Here is a 21,687-nt window from a genome sequence, read left to right as displayed (position 1 = left end):
ACAACAACAAAATTGAAAATACAGACCACTCTCAATCCTTCCTTTCTTTTCCAAAATAGTTGAGAAAGTTATATACAACTTATATATACAAAGTTATATAAACTTTCTTAACAAACACCACCTGATGTTTGAAAATCAAAATGGATTCCTAAAAGGTAAATCAACTAGCACTGCAGCTGCTCAACTAACTGAAGAGGTGTTAGGGGGTATCAAAAGCAAGGAACATGTGGCAGGTGTATACCTAGACCTGGAAAAAGCCTTTGATTGTGTGAATATTGACATCCTATTAGACAAGCTATGGAACATGGGAATTAGAAACGCTGCTTATGACCTAATAAAGTGTTATATGAGCAATAGAAAACAGTTTGTTCTAGTTAAAACGGAAAGTGGTGTCTACAAATCGAAGATCACTTCCATAAAATATGGCGTGCCCCAGGGCTCAGTCTTGGGCCCCGTTCTGTTCTAGATCTATGTATTAGGTATTAAATACTGTACTATAAATTCCAAAATTGTTCTGTATGCTGATAACACGGCCATTGTGTTTAAAAAGGAATCATGTAATGAACTAGAGGCCAAGTGTAATAGTGTGACAAAAGAAATTGTTCAGTTTTTTAATGAAAGCCACTTAAATGCAAGCACTAGTAAAACAAGTTTGATGGAGTTTAACAATAGTAGTTCGAATATTGAAATTAAATTATACATTGGCAACGAATTGGTAAATAAAGAGTCTAGAGTAAAATTCCTTGGCGTAACAATCCAAAGCAACCTGAAATGGGACACACGTATTGACTCCCTAGCAACTAAATTGTCAAAAAATATATTTGCAATCAGTTCTATTAGCAAGTTCTGTAGAGATACTGCAGTCCTAAAGACTGCATACCAAGCTCTTTTCTCCTCTCACTTGAACTATGCTATTGAAATTTGGGGGGCAACAACGAAAGCTAATCTAGATAAGCTACTCATTCTTCAAAAAAGGGGTGGAGCAAAATATAAGGAATCCCGTCACAACTTGTTTCCAAAAACAGAGGTGTTAACTGTTATAAACACATACATTCTAAAAGGCATATTGCTTGTGAAAAGACTGCACCCAAACACTTATTCAGATTTCCACCAGTACAATACTAGAAATAAAGAGAGATGTTACATTGGCGGCCACAGAACAGCACTTTACGAAAAGGGGCCTCAGTATGCAGGTACAAAATTAGCTAATGCACTGCCTAGTACAGTCATGGCTCTTCCTACAATTAAACTGATACATCAGCTTAAGAAATTTTTAGTAAAACACCCTTTCTACACATTAGAAGAGTACCATATTTATATGAAGAAAAACAAATGCTTTGTGAAATTATGTGAATAGAAATCAGTAAACATCTTATTGTAATTCTGTTGTAAATTAATGACATATTCGGAAGAATGTGTATTGTGTATTGTACAAATAACTTTAATCATTACTGTTTCTTTGTACATGTGCAGTGTACCATTCGATGTTGAATAAAGAGCTATTATTATTATAATTATTATAATAATAATAATTATTGTTATAAGTGTTCGCAACTTTGAGTGCTGGTATGTAGCAAAATAAATACATAAGTAAACTGTTTATCAATTTGGTGACAACATACAACAAAATTATTTATTTATTAACACAGAAGGTTTGAATTAGAGCAACTTTTAATAATTTTGATGCACATCAGTATGTATCCATGGGTTTTAATGTGCGTGAATGTCTCCCATGTACCACAAGTGCCCTGTCTCGGTGAAACTGTTTGCCCTAGGGCTTTCACACCCTCTTCACGCTAGTTCATAGGCAAAGTACTGATGCTAAGCAGTGTTCGCATCGACCCTATGTCCATAATTATGTTGTATAGATGGAGATGATATTTTAACTACTGATGATGCCTTTGGCACAATTGTTTTATGAATCTCCATTGCAGGATGTGATTTTAGTAAGTGACTAAAAGTTTTTGCGCCTGTAATACTCTGGTAATTCTACAGTTACTTAAGCTATAATGTTTTTTCTTTCTCAGTTCCGATGCTAAGTTTTTGCTAATGAAGGTGTCTTCCTGTTCAGGTGTATTTTACTCCTGATGAAGGTATATTTAGATATACTGAAACCGTGGTTCATTTACCATGAAGAATTTCAATAGTTGCTGTTTCAGCCATGTTTAAGATTTTGAAATGTACATCATTGTATTAAGTGTAGGCAAAAAATATTACAAGCAGCAGCACACACAGATAAACTCTCGTAAGTCTGAGAATACATTGACAATGAGTGATTAAGAGAAATGATACCGCATGTAACAGTATATCATTGTATTAAGTCTAGATAGACCAGATTAAACGGATGATTATCTCATGTATAGTAAGTTGTCAAGCAATTTACAATAAACAGTAATTGTTAGCCTTTCAGACATCTATTTTCATGGAAAAATTATTTCAGTTTTCAACTGTTGAAATACACATAGACATAACGACTGTACCACTTGTAGGACTAAACGTCCTCATTTCTTTAAAAGTCAAACTGAGACTCCAGAACCACTGAACTGCCATGAACATTTCAGATCGGGAAACCACAAGGACAGATAAAGGGATTTGCCCACAATAACTGTCGAAGGCACCTTGTTCTTGTAGCTTTAAAGTCATCATCCCAAATTTTCAGCATCTTCTCGTAGATACTGAGGTCAACCATGGCCACATGCCACTGTAGAATCAGATTTACATTGGCAAATTAAGTACCAGCAGGTTACTTCCAGAATACATACTATTCAACAACTAGTTGACAGATTTCTTGTTGGTCATCAGATCAGACAGTGAATAAAATTGGGCACTGATAAGGAAAAATCCAACATAGGTTAAGGCATAGAGTAAAGTATTAGTGGTTAAATATGAATGGGTTAATACTAGGATTAAAATGGTTGGTTCACCCACTCAAAAGGTAGGATAAATATATATTCCCTTATCAGATACATATTAATGAATCCACTAGTCTTCAACTGAAAGCAGATGTCGGCAAGAACCATAACTATACCATGAATACAAATCCTCGATGTTTAGGTTTTTTTATGCTCCACGGACTGTCAGGATCAGTAAATAATGCCCTGAAATATCTGAAACTAGCATTTACAAATAGCTTCAGGTACATGAATATATAACTTACTTCACCAAAAGAAATAACTTCCACAATAAAATCTTTAAAAACAAAGCATTCTAGTGGTTATGATGAAATATCAACAAAGTTAATTAAGGCATGTTCTTGTGAGTTTAGTACAATTCTATGTTACTTGTGTAACCAGTCAATTATAACTGGGACATTTCCTGACTGGCTAAAATATGCAGATGTTAAGCCTCTGTTCAAGAAAGGGGATAAAGAGATATCATCAAACTACAGACTGATTTCACTTTTGCCAGAATTCTCAAAAATTTTAGGAAAAGTAATGTACAAGCAGATTCTCAACCATCTGATCACAAATAACGTATTATCAAGAACACGGTTTGGATTTCTGAAGGGTTCTGATATCGAAAAGACTATTTACACCTACAGTGAAAATGTACTTAATTCATTAAATAACAAGTTACAAGCAGCAGGTATTTTCTGTGATTTGTCAAAGGCATTTGATTGTGTGAACCACAACATCCTTTTAAATAAATTAGAATTCTATGGTGTCACAGGCAGTGCTGCAAAATGGTTCAAGTCATACCCCACTAACAGGAAACAAAGGCTGTCAGAGCAGGGGACTAGTGAATTAAGTCATCATCAGAATGGGAAGAAATTACATGTGGTGTCCCACAAGGATCCATCTTAGGGCCATTGCTTTTTCTTGTGTGCATTCATGATCTCTCATCAGTTACACTTCCAGAAGCAGAGTTCGTTTTGTTTGCAGATGACACAAGTATTGCAATAAATAGTATGTTGAGTGTAGTTCTAGAAAGGTCTGCTAATGATATTTTCATGAATATTAATAAATGGTTTAAAGCCAACTCACTGACATTAAACTTCGAAAAGACTCACTATATGCAATGCAGAACCTGTAAGAGGTTTCCACCCAGCATATGCATAAAGTATGAAGAAGAGCAGATAGAAGAGGTTGACAGTCTTAAATTCCTGGGATTACAACTTGATAATAAATTCAGTTGGGAAAAGTACACCACAGAACTGCAGAAACGCCTTAACAAATCTGTATTTGCAATTCGAGTGTTAGCAGACATAGGCGACATAAAAATGATAAAGGTTGCATACTTCGCCTATTTTCATTCCATAATGTCATATGGTACAATATTTTGAGGTAACTCTTCAAGTCAAACAAAAGTTTTCAGAGTCCAAAAGCGTGTAATACATTTATTTTATTTATTTATTTATTTATTTATTTATTCATCCATGGAACAATAAATATTGTATGGATGTCATCAGATTACAACACATGAGCACACATTTACATTTACAATTAAACAGGTTTCTCATATTTTATGTAGTTTTTATAACTAGTCATACACATATTTATAATTACATATTATTTTGGTGATAATGTCATATGTTGCTAATAATCTACATCTATGTTAAATATTCTTTTACAGTATAACAACTTTTACTTACTAAAAAGGTTTTAAGCTTTTGTCTGAAAGTGAGGGGCTCATTTATTTCTTTAATTTCTTGTGGTAATTTGTTGTACAGTTTTATCCCATTCTAAAATATACTTTTTTTGCGTCTTTGCCTTGTTCTTTCTATCTAGGTGGAGGTGGTGACAAGCTCTTGTTTCATGGTCATGTATTAGGCTGTTTGTGTTGTACATGTTGAGATTTTTCTTAATGAACATTATGTTCTGAAAGATATACTCACAAGAAACAGTTAGAATACCTAGCTTTCTAAATAATTCTAGACAGTGGGCCCTGTTGTTGCTATTTGTTATTATCCTTATGGCTCTTTTTTGTAGTTTGAACACAGTTTGTATGCTACTGGCACTTGTTCCCCAAAACATGATCCCATAGCTTACGACTGAGTGTAGATATCCGTAATATGTTATTTTAAGACAGGTATTATTGCATACCGGTGCAAGGATTCTAAGAGCATAGCATGCTGTGGATAATTTCTTTGCCAAAATGTTGACATGGTTTGTCCATTTCATTTGGCTGTCTACACTCATCCCTAAGCATTTGGTACTTGTTACACATTCTAATTCATTATTATTAACTTTTATTCTAGTGGCATTGTGTTTTTTGTTCAATTGGAAGTTAATATAGTTAGTTTTCTTTACATGTAGGGTGACTTTATTTTTTAATGACCAGTTGTGGACATCATTGAGAGCCTCGTTTGCTCTTTCTGACAGTTGTGTTGGATTTTCAACTGTTATTACTATGTTGCTGTCATCAGCAAAAAGTATTTTTTCGCCATGTCTGATACTTTGTGGGAAGTCGTTAATGTATATAAGAAACAATATTGGGCCTAGTACACTTCCCTGTGGGACGCCTATATTCTCATTTTCTGGGTCAGACAGGTGTTTTATAAGGGAATTGTTTGAAACTTGTGATATCTCAACTCGTTGAACTCTGTTTTCCAAGTATGATTTGAACCACTTCCTTGTCACACCTCTTATTCCTATTTGCCCTAATTTATGAAGTAAGATTTTGTGGTCAACTGTATCAAAGGCCTTGGACAAGTCTAAAAAGATACCACTTACATTTTCACATTTGTCCAGTGCTTCTAAAATTACTTTAGTGAACTGTGCTATAGCATATTGTGTGCCTTTTCCAGCCCTAAAACCAAATTGGTCATTGGAAAGAAGATTATATTTATTCAGGTAATATAGCAGTCTCTTTTTGACTAGTATTTCTATTATTTTAGAAATGATAGACAGTATAGAGATCGGCCTGTAGTTCTCTACATTTTCCACATCTCTATTTTTAAGGATAGGTATAGCTTTTGCTTGTTTTAGGTACTCCAGAAAGTATCCAGATTCGAAAGATTCATCAATTATGTCTGTTAATGGGCCCTTTATGGAGTCTATACAATCTTTAATTACGCAGACTGGGATTTCATCAAGTCCTACTGAAGTTTTATTTTTTAGTTGGTGTACTACTAGTGCCACTTCCCATCTATAGTTGGCAAGAGCACCATTGAGTTTGTTGGCTGGTTCTGAGTAGGTAAATCATACGTATCTGGAAATTTCTGCTGTAATTTTTTTGCAATACTACTGAAACATGAGTTTACAAAATAAGCTAATTTTTTAGGGTTACCTACTGGTACATCTTTGTTTTTAATATGTGAATTGAGGTCCTTTTTAGCAGAGTTAAATGTTTCCTGTTTGACGATGTTCCAGGCTGCTTTGCTCTTGTTTTCAGCTTCAAGTAATATTTTGTTGTTTGAAAGTTTTTTTGCGGTTAGCAACACCTTTCTGTAAATTTTCCTGTACTTTTTGTAGGATTGCAGAACTCCTGGGTTAGATTGATTATTTTTTATGGAGTTGAGATATCTAAGAGTTTCTGAGGATTTTTTGATACCTGTAGTCACCCACTGATTTCTCTTTGTAGTTTTAATTTGATAAAGAGTTTTGGGAAACATCTCTTCAAATCTGAGTTAAAAAATTGACATGAACTTGATAAATTTCTGATTTGCATTGGTTTCTGCATAGACTTCCCTCCAATCTTCATATTCTAGCTGGGATTTAAACTGATGCAGGGCTGATTTGGAAAACATTCTTTTGTATGTACAAAGTTTAGGAGGAGTTTCTACATGAATGTTTGTTTTTAAGATCTGGCAGAGGTGGTCTGCTAGGCCCAGGTTTTGGACAACAATATGACATTTTTTACTATCAATATCTGTAGCTACATGATCTATAGATGAGGAGGATTCTTTCGTTATTCTGGCAGAGGTGGTCTGCTAGGCCCAGGTTTTGGACAACAATATGACATTTTTTACTATCAATATCTGTAGCTACATGATCTATAGATGAGGAGGATTCTTTCGTTATTCTAGTTGGACAATTAACAAGGGAGGATATTCCATAACAGCTTAGAATATTCACATATATGTTGCTAGCCTTATCAGGCTTCATCATATTAATGTTTAAGTCACCACAGATAATTACATTTGCTTTTGGTCCAGAAACCTTGTCTAAGCTTTGATTCAGTTTTGAGAAGAATATATCAATGTCTCCACTGGGAGAGCGGTACACACAAAATATGACTAATTTTTTTGCTATGCCGGGTCCTATTATTTCAACAGCGGAAAGTTCGAAATGTTTGCCCTCACCTAGATCTAAAAGATCATATCTTACTTTAAATGACATACCTTTTTTTACATAGATACATGAACCTCCACCATTCATTGAGATTCTGCTATAGTAACATGCAAGGTCAAATGAGGCTAATGCAATGTGTTCAGTTTGCTTCCCTTTGCACCAGTGTTCAGTGATACACTAAATTTGGCTATCAAATTTTTCCAATTCTACTTCTAGCTGTTGTGCTTTGTTCTTTATGGCTTGAATGTTTTGGTGAAACACTGTTAGGCATTTGTTTTCACTTATCTTGGTGGCGCCTTTCCCTTTAGACCTGATGCTAAAAAATCCTTTAGATGAGCTGGTGGCATGGTTATTCTTCTGTTGGTGACAGTGGAGGTGAGTCTGTTGTCAGTTTGACTAGGAATTTGGTGTATCTGAAGGTATCTGCCTTATATTAGTCTTGTAACTGAGGCCGGGTACCAAAAATCCTGCAGAGTTGAAAGTTTCCTGGTTCTTGTGCTTCTTCTGTTAGCTTCTGTTACTGCTGATGATGGTGAAGCTGGTGAAAAGTCTTTCACTGTTGAAGACTGAGGAGCGGCCAAGACTGATGAAAGGTCATTGGCTGTTGGCACATCAGGTGTTTTTTTTCTTGTTAATGATGCAGTTTCATAGTATGTAGCTGCTTCTGTTGAAGCTGCTTTGGAAACTTCTGTCCTAGTTGAATCATTTATCTCAGCTGTTTTTGAAGAAAGTGGAGATTCTAGTGCTGGACCTGTTGTCAGTGATTCAGTTTCATTTTCTTGTTGGAAATTTTCAGTTGCTGTGTTTGGTGGTGGAAGTGGTATGGTCGTGCTATTCTTGTCCTTAACTGCCTTCACTCCATTAAGGATTTCTCAACTAATTAATGATTTTCTGAGTTTATTTCTGTGAAGCCCATGCCTTGTAAAATGACTTCTCTCTGCGGATGGTACGTCCACATATGTGGCATTTGGGAGGCTTCGGCAGATTTTTTCAAATTTCCTATTAGTAACTGTGATTTCTTTGTTGACACAGGATTCTTCTATAAGATCATGTCTTTGTGGGATACTGGCGATGAAGAAGTTGACATCTGTAATTTTCTGTAATGTACTTCTTAGAGCTCTTGTGGCGAGTTTGCCCTCGTTTCTATAAACATCATTAGCACCTCCTATTATTAGACAGTTGTTTCCCAGCTTCAAAGAATGTTCACAGTCTTTTAAAACTTCGCACAAAGGGGCACCCGGTTTCATTATTCAACGAACCTTGAATATAGTTTGCATGTTACACAAAATGTCGGCTAAACCCTTTCCATGACTGTCTGAAAGTATGAAAATATCTTCTTTTTTCTTCTTACCTGTATTGGTAGATATCTTGTTTGCACGATAAGTATGTTCCATGTATTTTCTGGTATTTCCTTTCTTGTTATTACAGGACTTCGTAGGCCTACTGAAATGATTTGTGGTCGCTGCATTTGATGAAAGTGCTTCCTTTCTTTGGCTCTTTTCACATATTTCATATTCATCACACGTTAAAAATTCAAACTTATTTGCTTGTGGGAGACGAAAGTTGTTTTCGTTACGATTAACACGACAAAACTTTTTAGGCCTAATAAAGTTACCGTTTTGTTTGTTTACAACCGTTTCACTACCCTTTGAATGGTCTATCACTTCTTCCAGCTTCTGTACACTATCTATCACTGATTCAAGCTTCTCTACATATAGTTTAGCTAACATAAGATCATATTTTAATGAAGAAGTCGTGCATTCTTCTTCGCATTTCGTTTGTAAACACACGATATGACGATAGTTACAGTGCACATTTCCACAGTCACAGGTCATGTTTTTTTCCTCTACGACATTTAAACATTGACGATGGATCCATTTCTGTGACCACGAACATAATTTAACACCATATTTCACCATCTTACTGCATTTTACACACACAGGATTTAAAAACTCGTAATTTTCCGCGGATCGGTTTATTAGTACATCTACACGCGCCGCCATCTTACTAATCAAACACTCTTAGGAGTCCTTTAATGTAAAAGACATATTATTTGTGGAGTAACTTCACGGATGTCCTGTAGAAACCTCTCCAAAGAACTGGGTAAACTAACTACTGCCTCTCAGTATGTTTACTCCTTAATGAAATTTGTCCTAAATAATATCTCTCTTTATCCAACAAACAGCTCAGTTCATACATACAATACCAGGAACAAAAATGATCTGCACAATGACTTAAAAGCACTTACTTTAGTTCAAAAAGGAGTCCACTACTCAGGAACACTCATCTTCAATAATTTGCCAGCAAACATAAAAAAATTAGTTACAAATAAAGATCAGTTTAAAAGGAGCCTGAAAGACTTACTAGTGGCCATCTCCTTCTACTCCATTGACGAATTTTTTAATAGAAACAAATTATGTGTTGTATATATTCATCCTATTAGTATTGTTATTTCAACATTTTTTTTTTAATTGACATGTTCCACATTCATGAGGATCTCCTGAACAAGGATCTATGAAACGAAAAACTAATCTAATCTAATCTAAACTGATTACTGAAGTAATACAAACATAATAAATTTCTTTCTGGAAAATATTCCTTTTCCAATTACATAGTAGATCTAATACATGCCAAGGACAAGGTCATGACAAAGTGTTTTCATACTTGATAGTAAATCAACGTTTATCCAGTGACTTTCACGCAATAGGTATAGTAACAGAACCAACCAAATGAGAACATAAATATAAGGCTACAAACAGTCTGACCTAATTTTAATCACATCTCAGTTATAAAGTAATAGTATATTGCTTTAACAACACAGATATCGTAAGTAAACTTCACACCAACCCTAAACATTTTCTCAACTTTTCACAAAATCTCCAGCACAATGAGAGTACAACATCATCAACACAATGAAAGTATCATATCCAAGATGTAAATTAACACAACTACATTATAACTGTACAAACATGATAAGTAAGCATAATTGTTCAAACATGGTGCATTAAGTGCCTGTGTTGTCACATATTTTCGATAGAAGTTTACTAATCCAAAATAAGATTTTAAATCCTTTTTTATTTCTAGGTTTTTGGGAATTTTGCAATGGCCTCCATCTTTTCTCCACCAGGCAAAATCCCCTTTTCATTTATGCAGTGCCCAAGAAATTTTAATTCTTTCATTGCAAACTTACATTTTTCTAATTTCATAATCATACCCCCCTGTCTCATTTTCTCTCCAATTTCCTTTAAAATTTGAATATGTTCCTCCCAGGTCTTACTTGATACCAAAATGTCATCCACATAAATAATTAGCTTTTCTAAGAATTCTTTACCCAAAACAAAGTCCAATCCCCTAATAAATTCTGCTACAGATACATTTAAACCAAATGGCACAACACAATATTGAAAACATTTCCCATTAAACAAAAATGCATTGTATTTTCTAGAATCTCTTTCTAATTCAATCTGATGAAATCCAGAAGTCAAGTCAAGGCTAGTCATATATTTTACATTTTCAAACTTATTTAGGCCTAGTAGTTCATCTATACATTCAGGGTGGTCAGTTTCTCTCTCCAAATATTTATTCAGGTATCTAGAGTCAAGCACTAAACGAATACCCCCATCTTGTTTCAAAACTACCACTAATGAGTTATTGTAAGAACTATAACTTCTTTCTATTATTTTCCACCTTTCCATTTTCTGAAGTTCTCTTTCTACTTCCTTTTTCTTACAGACAGGGATAGCATACAGTTTTATCAAAAATGGGTCATGAGCTTTCAATTTTATTCTACACTGATACCCTTTTACTCTCCCTGGTTTTATATCAAATATGCCATTATAATCCCACAAAAATTTTCAAGTTCTCTCCTGTTCTCTGCATTAAAGCTTTCAGTTTCAGGTACCTTTTTAGCTACTAGTTTACTGTAATAATTAGCACTACCCTCATCAATACCAATTCTTCCCCTTCCTCACAATAACCATTACCGTCAGCCTCTTGCAGCTATCTAATCTGACTACTTAGACCATGATCTTCCATTACAATACTCGTTTCCCGATGAATTCCACTTTTTGGCTCAACAAATGTTAGTTTCAGCAAAAGTTCCAGTATCAATTGGAACATCACTTCCAGTATCAATTGGAACATCACTTACAAAACCAGACTCAGCATCAAAACTGGCGGCATCTCCAACATCCACTGAATCATCAGCTTCAGAAACACCTTCAGCATCCACTGAAACAGCAGCTACAACTACAGATACAAGAAGTATGGTGGCACGTCCAGGAGTAAGAAATACAAGGAGCAGGAAACGTGTAATTCTTAAGGATTTTTGGTACCCAGCCTCGGCAAGGAACAGCCGGTAACATTGGGAAACATGAGTACAAACTCCTCTCAATCTAATTTCAATAATTTAAAAATAATGAGCCTTAACATACAATGCATTAAAAATAAAATATTAGAACTTGAGATTGCAGCCAGTGAAGCTAGTATAGATTGTATTTGCATTCAAGAACATTGGTGCATGAGTTATGAACTAGAAAATATTTGCATTTCCCCATACAAATTAGTAAGCCATTTTTGCAGGAAGGAAACAAGACATGGCGGTGTTTGCATTTATGTAAAACCTGGAGTAAAGGTTAAAAATATGACTGTAACTGAATCCTTGAATGAAGAAAAACATTTTGAGGCTGCAGCAATACAGTTGAATATGCAAAAGAGTAAATTAATAATAATGTCAGTGTACAGATCACCATGTGGTGATCCTGAAATTTTTAGAAATAAGTTAGAGGCATTGCTCAAAATATTACATCATAAAAAATCAACAATAATTATAAGTGGAGATTTTAATGTCAACTTATTGACTGAAGGTGCATCCAAAGATCAGTTCCTGAATGTTTTACATAGCTTCAATTTGTATCCACATATAACTAACCCTACAAGAATAACAAACTCTTCAAAAAGTCTCGTAGATAATATCTTCACAAATATAGATGCCATAGATATATATGTAATAAATGTTGACCTAGGAATATCTGATCACAGTGCACTTATCCTTAAATTTCCCATAGCCCCTGTGACCAAAAATAGTTCATACCAAATGTACAAAAGAACCTTCTCCACAAATTGTTGCAGTCACTTTATAAATACACTGACTAACCAATCATGGGCAGAAGTACTGTTACAAACTAGCACAAACACTGCATATGTTTTTTCTTCCCTGTTTATGTTGAATTTTGAAATGTGTTTTCCTAAGAAACTTGTCAAAACAAACACATATGGGCATACACATGCTAACTCCTGGATCACAACAGGTATTAGAAATTCCTCCAGGACCATGAAAATGCTTAACTATAGACTGAAAAGTTGGACTGACCCCAAGTTTAAAGAATATGTAACAAATTACAAAAAAATATGTAGAAAAGTAATTACAAAAGCAAAATTACTAAGTAATAAATCAAAAACTATTTGGGAAATTGTGAAAAGGGAAACAGGTAAGGGCCTCAAGGATCAGGAAACAGTACTAAAAAATAGTGAAAATATTGAATTAAAAGATGAAACTCTGGCAAATTACATTAATAATTACTTTTTAAGTGTACCAGTGTCATTAAGTAAAAACTTTACTAAACATGAGAAATTAACAGCCCCAAAAGTAGACAGTAGTATGTTGTTAATTCCCACAAATGATAATGAAATATTAAAGGTGATAAAGAGTCTAAAATCAAAAATGTCTGCAGGTGTGGATGAAGTGCCTGTGTCAATAATAAAAAAAGTTGCCCAACAAATTATAAAGCCCCTGGTACATATTGCCAATTTGTCTTTCAGCGAAGGTGTGTTTCCTGAGAGGTTGAAAATCTCTAAGGTTAGACCTCTGTTTAAAAAAGGAGATCCATACAAGGTAGAAAACTATAGACCAATATCCCTTCTCCAATCATTTTCAAAAATTCTAGAGAAATTAATGAAAACCAGACTCATAAATTACTCAGATGCTCACAAACTTCTAAACTGCAATCAACATGGCTTTCGCTCAGGCCACAGCACAAAATCAGATATCCATGCCTATACCAAAGAGATTGTCAGGAGCCTCGACACTAAAAAATGTGTAGTGGGAATTAACTTAGATTTATCTAAAGCTTTTGATACAGTAAATCACAAAATTCTGTTAAACAAGATGGAGGCAATGGGTGTAAGGGGAGTTGTGAAGCAGTGGTTTGAATCTTACCTTCAAGATAGAACTCAGGTGGTAGAAATCATCGCAGAGCATAAAAATCAGAAAATCAAGTGGGTCTCAGATGCAAAGAAATTGGGAATAGGTGTCCCACAGGGCAGTGTTCTCGGTCCTTTATTATTCTTGCTTTATATAAATGACATAAAAAATCCTAATATTTCTACCAAAATAATGTTGTTCGCAGATGACACTAGCATAATTATAAGTGATGTTAAAAAATCATTAACCACCACAACTGATATAGTCCTGAAATATATTCAACATTGGTTTAATGCTAATGAGTTAACACTTAATCTAAGTAAAACAAATTATATACAGTATGGCAAAGCAACTCAAGATATGGACCTCCAGTTAAAACTAAGGGAGAGTGTACAATCCACAAAGTTTTTGGGCATGCACATTGATCAAAACTTAAGCTGGAAAGACCATCTCAAGTACTTATCCCACAGGCTCAATTCGGCATGTTTTGCATTGAGGATGTTATCTAGAGTATGCAGCACAGACTGTACTAGACTAGTGTATTTTGCTTACTTTCAGTCCATCGTGTCTTATGGCATAGTGTTCTGGGGTAAAACTAAATCAAGCTTAACAGATATCTTCAAATTTCAGAAAAGAGCTGTACGAATCATAACACATAACTCTCCAAAAACTCATTGTAGGCCCCCTTTCAAAGAATTGAAAATACTCACAATACCATCGCTGTATATTTTTAAAAGCATTATGTGTACAAGAGCACATATGAAAAATCTACGTACAAATGAGGACTGCCATAATTATAATACTAGAACTCGTAAGAATTTGTATGTAGAAAGGGTAAGGGCAACACAAACCCAAAAGCATGTAAGTTATTTTGGAATAAAACTCTACAATGCTCTGCCAGTGTACATGAAGGCAATACTAGATGAAGTAAAATTTAAGACTGAACTTAAAAATTACCTTTTAAGCAAAACTTTCTATGATGTAGATGAGTACTTTGATTGTGTGTAAATTTATTACCAAAAATTTTAATTTGTATGTCTAAACTTGTACTTTTAAAAAATGTCTTGAAAGTGATATTCCATTATTATGTCTGTAGTACTTGTACTAGTATGATAACTTTGTTGTGACAATTCCTACAACATGTAAATGATATACAGGTAGATGATAAAATGAAATGAAATGAAATTTTCATATCACCCCAGATAAAATTTACATTGGCCTTAACAATCCAGTTCATATCTAGTATCAAGTTTTCATTCGATTCATCAAATACTAAGCATCCTTGTGTAAATTGTACATCATTAATCTTAAATTCAAGTAAGACTTGTCTGGTAATCAGCTTACTGCTTTTTCCTGTTGCCCCTTTTATCCTTACCCCTGTTATTATAAATTCTGTGAAATTTTTATTATTTTTGATCCTGTCTCTTAGCTTTCTCAATATTCCTGTAATTGGGCTGCCTGTATCGAGAAGACAGTTTCCTTTTCAATCATTAATCTCTACTACAATGTATGGACTTACAAATTCTTTACCCATTTCATTGTCATCATTTTCAGATAACAAATCCTCTTCTATATCCCAAAAATTCACCCCTTTATCACAATCACTACTTTTTATTACAGATTCTACACATTCACTAATCATATTACCACCAGGAGACTGTTCCATATTTTTCATGGCAATTTTATTCTCTGAGTACACACTTTGACAAATTTCACTTTAAACCTTACACTTTTGAACACCATACTGACATTTGCTACTATAGTCATTGACTTCACTTAGTACTCTATGACTAATTAGATCTTCTTTTCCATTTTCATAAACATCAACTGGTAACATTAATCTATCAGGCACTGCTCTACTTGTTTCTAACTCATTACTCGAACACATACCAGAAATTCCATAATCATTCAGCAGCAAATCATCAACTTTAACTTCTACATATACCATCCCGTCTAGTTCTGTAAGTAACATATCATCAACATCCTTATCATCATCATCTGAAACACTCTCATTAGAAACATCACCATCACACTTAATATTATTTTCAATACCAAACTCATTTCTCTCTTCACACACTTCTTTAACAACCTCAACACCGTGACTACTCTGTTCTGCCACATCCTCATTTCCCTGTCTATTATCTACTGCAATTTCATCTGGAATTACTCTGTCATTCTCACTTTCATTGCTTAGCACATGAACATCAGCTTCCACACATACATCACCAGTATCAGCATTTTCACTCATTTCACAGTCACTCAACATTCTCACTAAACCATACTCATCAGATCTGGCAGGAAGTTTCATATCAGTGTACAATCCACTGCAGAGTGAAAATCTCATTCTGGAAACATCCCCCAGGCTGTGGCTAACCCGAGTCTCCACAGTAGGCTATCCTTTCTTTCAGGAGTGCTGGTTCTGCAAGGTTTGCAGGAGAGCTTCTGTTAAGTTTGGAAAGTAGGCGAAGTAAAGCTGTGAGGATGGGGTGTGAGTCATGCTTGGGCAGCTCAGTTGGTAGAGCACTTGCCTGCGAAAGGCAAAGGTCCCGATTTCGAGTCTCGATCTGGCACATAGTTTTAATTTGGCAGGAAGTTTCATTTACAGTAATTCCATCTTAATACTTTCTTCACACTGTCTCACTTTCAGAGAATGTTTTCATTAACAGTTTTTCTAACCAGAGTTTGTAGTTAAAAGATGACTGCATCATAGTTTGTTGCCAGCCCACAACCCAAAAACAAAAAGTAAGTCACTTGTATTGTTATACAAGATTACTGAAAATACTTTTCTCATGAAAGGTGAAATGAAGCGTCTTTTGGTGGTACTGTGGCAGAAAAAATGACAGACTGAAACAATTGATCACTAAACTCAGTGGTGACTTCTTCACAGTGACAGCAAACTTTTCATCTACTTATAATCAGTCAAGTACAGATGTATTAGATTTTGACAAATGGGCACAGATTACAGAACCAAGAACTATTTTTTCAAAAGAAATAGCCCCCCCGAAAAAAAATCCAAAAACTTACACTGATGAGTCATAAGTCTCCTAGTTCTACTCGTGTTACCTAGAAGAGAATGATAATCTTATGCTAACTATACAGCACTGTTCTTCAGACATATTTATTATAATTTGATTAAACAAGGCCTTTTTTCAGTACCGGTAGACATAATCATGAAGAATTTGATGTCAAATGTGAAAATGGATATAACCATTTTACCTCTAATAACAGATCAATTTCATTATTATCAATCTTACAAAAATAACTTACTTGAACTAGGATACTTGTAAAACAGATTCCTTTATAAATCTATTGCCAGTGCCAGATAAAAGGTTTGCTTGCATACTTTTCTGCTGCACTGTTACAAATGGCTGAATGGTCACAATTATTTATTTAAGATGATGTGGCATGGTCCGCAGTAGTTTTTGTACACCACTCTGGCATTGTTTTCTAAAACAACCATACAACACATAGAGGTGATTAATGAGTCAGACACAACCCTCTTCCTCAATACAAGTTGTTATGTTAGAAAGGGGTGTTCTGTTACAAACTCTCACTTACAGATTCTGAGTGAGCCACCTTACCCAGTGTATACCTCCCTCCTGCTCAATGAAGAGTCTGTTAGTTCTCAAAGCTACGTAGTCTGTCCCTTTTGCTTTCACATATGTCTACTGGTGGAACTATAATTTTGATCTTTTAAACATTTTGGAAGATGGCTATTAAAACCTGTCAAGTAATGTATAAAGGCCAGATATCAACCAGTTTCAGTCACAAATCATCTTCACAGATCAGGGTTAAAAGAGTTCATGCCACATCATCGCATCTGTCATGGCCACATCTCATATGTAAAGCATATCATGAATTCCAATATAACACACAGGACTTCTAAAGGCAGATTAGTGTGTTTGCCTTTAAAAGGCCACCCATTGCCTACAGCATTACATCATCATAGGAATATTTCATTAATACTAAATAGATTTTGAAGACAGTATTGTCCAATTTTATGACCAGGATCTTTGACAGTAATGTTCAGTCCATGCAAGCTATCATGTAAGTGGTTTATTCTGACCACTGGAGGCCATATAGTGGCAGTCAGTCTCCATTACTATCATCAAGCAAAACTGCAGTGCAAAGATCAATTTCCAAGCCACCCCATCCATTACCATGGTATCTGTGGTGAGCCTTGCCACAGTGCAACTATCAATATTGGCAAGCCATCGCTATAGCAGCCAAATATAGCTGTCTCTGCTCTAGCGAGTACATATAAACGCCCACAGGGGGCAGCCTGTGTGCAATAAAACTTACAGCATGCCTGTCATTCTGTTTCTTTTAATTAAATTAATTACGACACAATTAGAATTGCGAAATTAAATTATGTAATTTTTGTATTTATTTTTCTTACAAATTCAACTATACCAATCAATATAGCATACCTCATGCATGATGGGTTGTCGATAATGTAATACTACAGGCAATGGGCAGAGCTTACAGTATATAATTTCGACAAAAACAGTCTTATTCGGCAGTGACCTCCTTACTAGTATTGATCTTGTTCCATCTGCCACCAACAGTAGCCATAATGGGTGTAACATATTACTTCTTCATCATTGTAGCTTACATGTTAAACATTGTTTAGCTCTATTTTCAATGCTGTATACTGTATATGTATTATTACTGAATGGCAGTGGGGAAAAGTGTGAAGATTGTCTGAGGAAAGGGCTGAATATGATTGTTAACAAATAAAAAATCTGAAGACGCCATCAAGATTGTTTTTATTTGGTTTTTAGCCTTTTATACCAATCGCTGCTTTGCTTACAACCATGTGCAATGTAATGAATACTACTCCTTGCTGGATGGCTGCAGTGTTTCCACTGCAGAGTTGGTAGCCATCTCTCATGCTCTTGAGCCTATTAATTCCTGCACTGGTGAATCCTTCCCTGTCTGTAGCGACTCCTTGAGCAGTTTACAAGCTGTTTATCAGTGTTTTCCTTATCATCTCTTGGTCCTGATGATCCAGGATTCCCTTTTCTCCATCGGACAGTGCAGATGCATGGTGGGCTTTGTCTGGACCCTCTAGTCATGTTGAGATCCCAGAGAATGAATACATTGGCAGGCCGCCTCTTGAGATTCGTATTCTGGCACCAAACCTTCAGTCAGCATCATGCCACCAAATTCTAAGGATTTGGAATTCTTTGGACTATCCTAACTTATTCAGCCTGCAGTGGACTCTTAATCCTCCACAGTCACTACAGTGGTGTTGGCAGATGATGACTCAGTGGCTGACCTGATTTTACAGTTTCTTCATGATAAAGGTTTTTATCATGTTCTCTAAGGGATGGTGTCAGCCTTGTCAGCCCATTGAAAGTTTGACAGGACACCCTGTTGCCTCCTCTGCCCTGACTGGGCAATGGCTGTCTGTGCTTTGTGGACTCCTCCAGACTTTGCCCTATCTGTTCTTCACTTTTCTCCTCTTTCTCTTTCTCACATGTTCTTGCAGTTTCTGCCTTTCAGGGCCTTTGGCTGCTCTCTGGATTGGGCATCTCACCAGCCTTTCCTCCTCTCCCTCTTTTCTTCTTCTTTGTTCTTTCTCTAGCCCTTGTTAACCTCTGATAAACCTGGTGATTTTCTTTCCTTTTGTTTCATGCACTAGTCCTTTCTATGATTTGTAGTATTGTCTTTTCTGTTCTTGGTAAGAGGGACTGACGACGTCATAGTTTTGCCCCTTTAAACATTGACCAACCAATTGAGTTGACTGTTAGATTTCAAGGACAGTCATTTGTGAACTTTACTTGATAACTGTGTTAATAATTTACTTGCTACATGTTAATAATTGTGTTTAATCACTTAAGTGCTAGGTTATTGCACTCAGACACATTATAGGACATCAACTGAGTGTAGTACATGGCTAGCTGTTTATCGGTGCATAAATTATAATAGACTACACTTGATCTGGCCATAAACAGTAGTTCATTCAGCAACTGAAGTGCAAGCAAAGTGTTTTCAACTCCAAATCCTTTGTGGGTCACATTACTTGTAGTATACTGGCTCCTCCACCAAATTCTCAGCCAAATTTGGTGGAGGTGCTGCTACCAATGGCATATTTGCATAGGTAAATGTGGTTATGCTTCAGATTCATTGCAGAAACCAAAGGAGAATGTTGACAAAATGCGTTACAGGAATAAAAGCAATCTCACAATTGACGAACATAAAAAGTGGTGACCCAGCACCACAAGATCTGATGACAAAGATACAGTTCTCCAAAACATGTAGTGTACAATAATAATAAGTGTACAAATAGAACTGTTGTTTTATAATGAAGAAGAATGTGGTCTTCCTTGCAACAAGCTAGAAATGGATCATCAACTTTATATAGTGTAAGTAAGGAAGCTGCAACCCTTTTCAGAGTAAAACTTTCTTGTTAGTTTCACTGTGTCACATTTAGTTCACATAAACATAAATAGTTGATAGCAGTTAGCAATTCATTTCATAATGGCTGCTTCACTACATTTGTTTATACCTTGGTTAGTGCCAAGAACCCTGTAGTTTCTTTGATTATTGTCAGAGCATAATGAAGGAATGAATGAGTGTCTGAACAGTACAGTTGCCATAACAATAATACATATAATGCATAGAAATATTTGAAGTCAAGGAAATCAGTATGATATTCGAAAAATCAGTGATGGAATACAAACAATGGAATGAGGAAAGACAATTACTTACCTGAATTAGGTTTTCTGTCTCTTTCCTAAATCATTTCAGGAAAGATAAATAATCTACTGTGGAGTGAGTGGATGTCTTCTCTCATACTGTCATTAAAATTGGAGAATACACTACATTACTGATGAGCAATCTAGTTGTAGTTCAACATAGGGAGCATTTGAACAGAATCTTTAAAATAGGTCACACACAATACTGGCATGGTATGCACTCTGCAATACTTCAGGGAAGATAATTGGTGTGACAAACAATAGCTCTGTAGCGCAGATGTTGATTTTCAAATGAAATACTTTGCTCTAAATAGGTCTCAAATAGTTTTATTTGTTATTCAAGTTTCCCTGGGCAACAATTCATACAAAATTATTTGTTTGTTTTCAAATGTGGTGTTAAAGGGAAACATTGTACTAATTTTTCTAAATTACTGTTGATATTAGGCTAGCATTTAACTATAGGGCACACTCAATTTATATTAAGTGTATTCTGTTGCAATTGTCAATGTTGAAAAGTCAAAAAATTACAAAATCTATGTATTTATCAATATTATCATAAGAAATATGCTTTTCAACAAATTTACATCTGTTCCATTTTCATATCTTAAGTTGGATTTTTTATTCCTACAGAAAGCCTGAAATACAACCAAATGGAATACCTGAATCAACAACCAAACCACCAAACAGCAGCCTTGGCTCACAGTTCCAGTCTCCCTCTACACAACTTGGCAACACTTCATGTCAGGAAATGAGGGGGCGTATTAGTGAAAAGAGTAAGTTCAATTTTTCTTACAGTTTTTTAATTATCAGTTGTTGCAGTTAACTTATGGACAGACTGACTGATGGTTCTGTCTATCTATTTGTCTAAGAAAAAATTTACATTGTAGGCATTTGAAATCAATATGGCTTAAAATTTACTTCTGATGCAGTAAATGGCAGTCAATTTTTTAAAATGTAATTATATTTCTTTTTCATAGTTTTAGTTAATTATTACTTCTATCTACAGTTACATAGATACTCTGCAAGCCACAGTACAGCTCGTGGTGGTGGGTACCTTGTATCACTACAAGTTATTTCCTTTCCCGCTCCACTCACAAATAGAGCAAGAGTAAAAACAACTATCTATACATATCTAAAAACAAAGATGATGTGACTTACCAAATGAAAGTGCTGGCAGGTCGACAGACACACAAACAAACACAAACATACACACAAAATTCAAGCTTTCGCAACAAACTGTTGCCTCATCAGGAAAGAGGGTAAGGAGTCATTCCAATCCCGGGAGCGGAAAGACTTACCTTAGGGGGAAAAAAGGACGGGTATACACTCGCACACACACACACACACACATCCATCCACACATACACAGACACAAGCAGACACATTTAAAGACAAAGAGTTTGGCTAAACTCTTTGTCCCCAAACATGCCCGCCCGCGCCCGCACATGCGCGGATGGATATGTGTGCGTGTGTGCGAGCGCACACCCGTCCCTCCCCCCCCCCCCCAAGGCAAGTCCCCCCGCCCCCGGAACCGGAACGACTCCCCACC

General features: G+C 35.6%; 1 protein-coding gene across 3 annotated transcripts in view; it reads left to right on the top strand.

Moving 5' to 3' along the window:
* LOC126458569 (serine protease snake-like) overlaps positions 1-21,687 on the top strand; it is a 720,709-nt gene that overhangs the window by 27,705 nt on the left and 671,317 nt on the right. For all 3 annotated transcript variants that reach the window (XM_050095702.1, XM_050095701.1, XM_050095700.1), the window contains exon 3: positions 20,769-20,911. In XM_050095702.1, the coding sequence (XP_049951659.1) occupies positions 20,769-20,911 (143 nt within the window). The remainder of the gene's footprint in view (positions 1-20,768; positions 20,912-21,687) is intronic.

Source organism: Schistocerca serialis, chromosome 2 (genome assembly GCF_023864345.2).
Source record: "Schistocerca serialis cubense isolate TAMUIC-IGC-003099 chromosome 2, iqSchSeri2.2, whole genome shotgun sequence".
In the NCBI taxonomy this organism is placed as follows: Eukaryota; Metazoa; Arthropoda; class Insecta; order Orthoptera; family Acrididae; genus Schistocerca; species Schistocerca serialis.
The sequence above is the reverse complement of the archived record's forward strand: the minus strand, read 5'-3'. Positions and strand labels throughout refer to the sequence as shown.